This window comes from Octopus bimaculoides, chromosome 2 (genome assembly GCF_001194135.2).
Source record: "Octopus bimaculoides isolate UCB-OBI-ISO-001 chromosome 2, ASM119413v2, whole genome shotgun sequence".
NCBI classification, from domain to species: Eukaryota; Metazoa; Mollusca; class Cephalopoda; order Octopoda; family Octopodidae; genus Octopus; species Octopus bimaculoides.
This window is the reverse complement of record NC_068982.1, coordinates 129,242,529-129,248,664: the sequence shown is the minus strand read 5'-3', so window position 1 is coordinate 129,248,664 and position 6,136 is coordinate 129,242,529. Positions and strand designations below refer to the sequence as shown.

Here is a 6,136-nt window from a genome sequence, read left to right as displayed (position 1 = left end):
CTTCAATCTTTTCTATCTGATATAAAAAAATTTGTTCATATAATTAAACATACTTAAAGGGATAAAATATAAAATACATTATGTATATGTACAGATTTGACTGTGAGGTTAAGGAGTTTGCTTTGCAACCATGTGGTTTTGGGTTCACCCCTGTAAATGAATTTGGTAGGTTGAAACTATATTAGGCCTGTCATATGTGCAGGTGTGTGTGTGTGTGTGTGTGTATACATATATGTGTTTATATATGGCTGTATAGTTAAGCTGTTAGTTTCCCAACCACATTTCCAGATTGCATTTCATTGCTTGGTACCTTGGGCAAGTGTCTTCTACTATAGCATCTGCCAACCAAAGCCTTGTGAGTGGATTTGGTAGATGGAAACTGAAAGAAGCTCATTGTATGCTTGTGTGTTTTGCCTCTCTTTGATTGCTCATTAGATGTGAATGTGCATCACCATCACACAGTGTCATTTGTTTTCAATCTTTTGTGAAAACATGCCCAGCCATAAGGAAATAGTATTTTGCTTAGAAACAGGTGAAGGTTGGTGACAGGAAGGGCATCTAGCCATAGAAAAATCTACCTCAACAAGTGTGTATGTTGATTTTTCAGTTTCCTGTGTAACCCAAGTGGTGCTGATTCTAAAATTATAACTGGTTGCTCCGTGCCTTTGAAAACTGCTGGAATATAAAAATCTCCTACCTGACAAACAGGTGATGGTTGGCAACATAAAAAGCATCCAACCATATGATACTTCAAATTAGTCCCCATTCTGATTCATGCTAGCATCAAACAACAGACAATGAATAAACAATTATTTCTTGCTTTAAGCTTTGTTCTTGGACGGTTTGACAGGATTTGGTGAGCTACAAGGCTGCATTGAGCTCCATTGTCCGCTCTGGTATGGTTTCTGTAACTGGCTGCACTTTCTAATGCCAACCACTTTGCAGTGTATACTGACTAGGTGCTTTTCTTGTTCCACCAGCTCTAGTGAGGTGGCCATTTAACTTGCAAGACAAGAAAAGGCAAAAGATGACTAGACAATGTTTACATAGGGGCTTAGTGGTCAATTTCTGTTTTCTAACCTTTTTCCATAGTTCAACAATAGTCAGGTCCCAAGGTTGACAAATTTAAAGTGCTTACACGTCTGTTCTTTAATAACTTGACTATTATATTGTTTTAGCTATTTTAGTTTCATCCTCTTGCTCTTATAATGTCAGCAATAGCAATACTTAGCTTTAATTGTTTAGAAAGCAGATTTCTCTCCCCAGCCTCTCTTCTGCTTTTAATAAAGAACAACTTTGTATTTCTTCTCTTTAAAATGTTCAAAAATTCCCTCTTTAACTGATTTCAGTGTTTTAAGATAACATCACCATCTAGTGTTTTATAATCTATTGGAGTTAAACTGAAATGTTTGTGCTTCTACATCATAATCATTCTATTTTAAGAGTGGCAAATGTGCTTTTATCCACTTTTCCTTTAAGTTGGGTTATGCAAACATTTTGTTATGTTTTTGATTTTGTTTGAAGCAAAACAAAAAACACAGTATAACTTGATTGTGTGTTAACATTCCCAACTTTTATCTTTTTTCTGGTCATCCTGGCTCATTTAAATGGCAGGTTTAAGAATGTTTTGTTCAGTTCTCTGTTCTCAGGTTGATAAAACATGTTTTAGATATATTTTATATCATTGTTTAAACTTCTGCTCTGCAACATTTTGATAAAAACTCTAACTTTTTGTCTCTTTGTTATCAGTTTTAAAATTTTAGACTATTAGCCCTTTTCTTAATTAATTAAGTGCTTCCTCTCTCAAAATATATGTGCATAATTATCAAGATTATATTTTTAATATGTCCTAATACAAATATTTAAAAAAAGTTAGTAAATAAAATGTTTGTGCCTTTTTTGGAAATTTGTTTGTGCAGGTGTGGCTATGTGGTTAAGAAGTTTGCTTCCCAACAACATGGTTTTGGGTTCAGTCCCACTGCATGGCATCTTGGTCTTCTACTAATAATGCTTGGTGGATTTGAGCAATGGAAACTGGAAGAAGCCCATTGTTTGTATATAATTGTGTCTCTCTTATCTTGACAGCACATGTTAGTTGTAAATGTGTGTCACTGCCATGCAAGCAGCTTGCTTGGAAAAAGGTGGAAGATGGCTACAAGAAGAACATCTGGTTGTAGAAAATCTGTCTCAATAAATTGTCCAACTCATGCAAGCATGGAAAAGTAACTAATAAAATGATGATGATGATGATAATTGCTTGTAAAATAGTTGAAACTGTAAATATGCTAAAATTCACAGCTTCTATATCCATTACAATACTCTGAAATTAATACTTGGTATACATTGTTATAAATCTTTGTTTCCCTAACTGCTACACCGCCACCTTCTTAGACTTAGAATATTATTTTGTTGGCATTAGAGAATTTATAATTTGCTTTTTGTCTTGTATTTATTTACATCGTAGTTACTTAAAACCAAGTTCTTTTGTATGTGTAAAGTTAACGCCCACTCATAGTTTCCAATATCATCTACTGCTGGCTACTTTATCTGTATTTCAAATTCTTTTTTCTTCTCAGAAGAACTTTGCTTTATAGCTGGCATTTATTGTCAGTGTTGCCAAGGGAAGCTGAAAAACAGTTGTTCTGGACTACCAGCTTTCCAGTTTACTGTACATTTATGGTAGTGAAACTTCAACTCTCTTGTTCTCATATACTTGTAGTTGTGTATTTTTATTAGTTTTATGTGTGTGTGTGTGTGTGTGTGTGTGTGTAATATTTTATGAGGAAGCAAATTGCTTTGTGTTTCTTTAATAAGTTTAATGCAAAAAAAAAAGTAATTTTATTTTTTTTCTTATGCTAAATTGTTCTTCAAGAAATCTCACAGGGGAGTAACAGAAGTAGTAGTCATGTTAGTTGATAGGCAGCTATGTACTATATACAGTGGGTGAAGTATAGTTTATTTTTTATTGAGATTGTAGCAAAGAAAAATAGGTTTTTTAGAAAATGAATATGGAATATAGTGGATTGATTTGATAACGAGGAAGAAATGGTCAAGGTTGGGTTACAGAATAATATATCTTAGGTTCTGGAACATATGGGGATTAATATAAAGTCTCAGGTACTGTTACTTGAGGAACACAACACTTATTGTATAATAAACTAATATAAACATAGACTAAAATAGCAATAGTACTGTTTATCAAAGATAATTCTTCCTTGTTTGCTCTATTTAACTGAAATACAAACAATGCTCTAATTTATATTGATAATTTCAGAAAGAACATTTTTGTAGTGTAAGACCTCAGTATCCACATTGAAAATTATCCAGTTGGCTAGTTCAGTATCTCTGGTGGATATGGCTGGCTATGACAAAAGAATATTGTTAATTAACTATTGTTAACTGATTAAAACTGTTGATCAGCTAATTATGTACTGTTATTTGAAGAAAGTAATGTAGAATTATTTTTGGAGACTAAGTGCAAAGCAAGCAACACATTTAGAAAGGGGTATGTAAAAGAGTCTGGTGTTAATCTGGATGCTGTTACATGATGTACCCATTATGAGATATATATATATATATATATATATATACATATATACATTGTGCACATTTAAAAAAGTACATTAGTATTACACTTGTTTTATTGGCTATAAAGAATTTGTAATTTACTGGTGAGACCTACTACTGGTACCATGTAAACCGGTACTATCTGTTCTATGGTCAAGTGGTCAACAAATGAACACCTCCCTCACTTGAGTAGCTTGCTATTCTTGTGAGGAGGGTGTCTAGACACTTTGAAGGACTAAAAACAAGACCTGATGAAGGATGGATGAGCTCCTTGTGGGCCAATGGTCATCCATTTGGGGAAGACAATAGAAAACCACCTTAATGTCTTTGCTAAGAAAACACTATGAGAAAGTCAGAACAAAGTAATGCTCTGGCTTTATCCAATGGGAGAGCTTATACTTGGAAAGACTTTCATTGTGGTGTCACCAATGCACTGCAAAAAAGCCTATGATACATGACAACAGTGAGTATTATACTGGATTTAAGTTTGCTATGATGCCCACTTATTAAAATAGGTCTTCTGACAAATCATTTAGAGGTTACTCAGCAAAATGTGAAAATGAAATGTAAGGTGGAGTTTACATTACATGTGTAATCAAGGCCAAGCTTTGCTATAAAAATTTGTTGTTAATTAGTGAGGCAATTATGAAAGTCTATGGTTGCTGAAAACCTTTATGTGAATTGAGGTAGCACTTATACTCACTTTAAAATATAATCAGATCAAACAGGAAACATTTATCTCTGATAACAGTTTTGTTATTTAATTTCTTGGAGATAGAACAAATAGATTTTATAGGGTAAGAAATGTAGCTAGAGTTGGGAATCAAAACAAGGCTATATAGTTTCAGCTTGCTTGGAGATTGCTTCTGCACTACTCAAATTCTTAAAAAGTAGGGAGGATGTACTGAAGTTATGAAGTTACAAAGCACTAAAAGCTTATAGACCCAATAGGTGGTGGTGGGGAGAAGTGGAGTAGGGAGAGAGGAAAACTTGTAATATAGGGCTGAGTTGAGATACAAATAGGATGAAGTTTGGATTTTTACCAATACGTGGGACAGATGCCATATTTCTGATGTGGTAACTGCATGGGGTACTTGAGAATGAACATACTACCACCACCAAGAATTTATCTGATCATAAACTAGAATGCTAATTATATAAAAAAAAAGTTTCTTGATTAATCTGAATTAACTCTTAACTTTCACTATAGTTTGATTGCAAATTATAAAAATTGAACGGCTGCTGTTAATTAAAACAATTTAATCCTAAATCCATTGCTATTACACATTTTCCCAGAGCTTACTTTGAATACAACAGTTACTAAGCAACCTAACCTTAATTTATTGTTTACTGAAAACATTAAAAATTTTAAAATATTTAAAGATTTCTAAATTTTCCTCCACCCAAAGTTTGAGTTTATATGGTTTTTAGTATCTAATTTCTCCTTCATACAATATCACTCTTTCTCCTTCTCTCTCTTTTTCTCTTATGTTTACACTTACTCTGTTTTCTCTCCTTCCCTCTCATACATATAAATGTACAATGAAAGAGTGTATATCAATATTTTTCTCATTTCTCTACACCTTCTAACTTTTCCCCACGTTGTTTTGTTCATATCTGAGATGTGAATACAATATATTTTATTTATTTTATATAAGATTGTATATTAACTCAACTAATGTTTGCATCTGTTATTGAATGTTACAAAAAATACTTATTTATTTTATTTAAATTCCATTCCATTTTGCTTCATTGATTATAACTGTTTTTATCATCTTTTTTCAGCTCGATTTGGATTTAGCCGTATCTTGTCACCATTAATTATGTCTTCTGGTCCTATGCACCAAACCAACATGGGTAGTGAAACGAACTTCAACCAATCCGGCGTCTACTCTATGGCATTTGTAACGGTACCTGATATTAATGTAGCCAAACATATTGCCGGGGGTTTGGTCAGAGAAAAGCTAGCAGCTTGTGTCAATATAATACCTGGTGTGATTTCTGTGTATGAATGGGAAAATGAAGTAAATGAAGACCCTGAAATATTATTGATGATAAAGACCCGAACTTCTCGGGTCAATGATGTTGTTGAATTTGTTCGTGGCAATCATCCATATGATGTTGCAGAGGTAATATCAACACCAATTGATAAAGGCAATGCTCCATATCTTAAATGGATTGCAGATATTGTACCACAAAAGTAATTTTAATAGAGTAATTTACTTCTGAAGTTGAAGTTTGTGTAAACCATTTAGACATTTGAAGAGACTTAACTGAAATAAAATGTTCTTATTTTCTATCTTGTTTGGTCATTTACAATATCCCATTTTGGAATTTGTGCTCTGCGTCAGTATTAATTTATCAAACTAGTAGAACTAAGCACAGTAAAATTATTCTGAAATTTAAAGTTCTAATACTTTTTGTAAAAGTGATTTAGTAAATTGTTCAGAACAAACATTTTTTTTGAAAGCTACATTATTGAAAAGCATTTATTGAAGAATTAAATGCCTACTTTTCTTTTTTAAAAATATGTTTGTCAGTATTTATTGCTTTGTTTCTTTTATTTTTT

General features: G+C 32.7%; 1 protein-coding gene across 2 annotated transcripts in view; it reads left to right on the top strand.

Annotated features, from left to right (window-relative positions):
* Positions 1–5,864, top strand: part of LOC106879235 (protein CutA homolog) — a 24,582-nt gene extending 18,718 nt beyond the window's left edge. For both annotated transcript variants that reach the window (XM_014928723.1, XM_014928722.1), the window contains one exon: positions 5,353–5,864. In XM_014928723.1, the coding sequence (XP_014784209.1) occupies positions 5,353–5,771 (419 nt within the window). In that variant the 3' untranslated portion in view covers positions 5,772–5,864. The remainder of the gene's footprint in view (positions 1–5,352) is intronic.
* Positions 5,865–6,136: the final 272 nt, after the last annotated feature.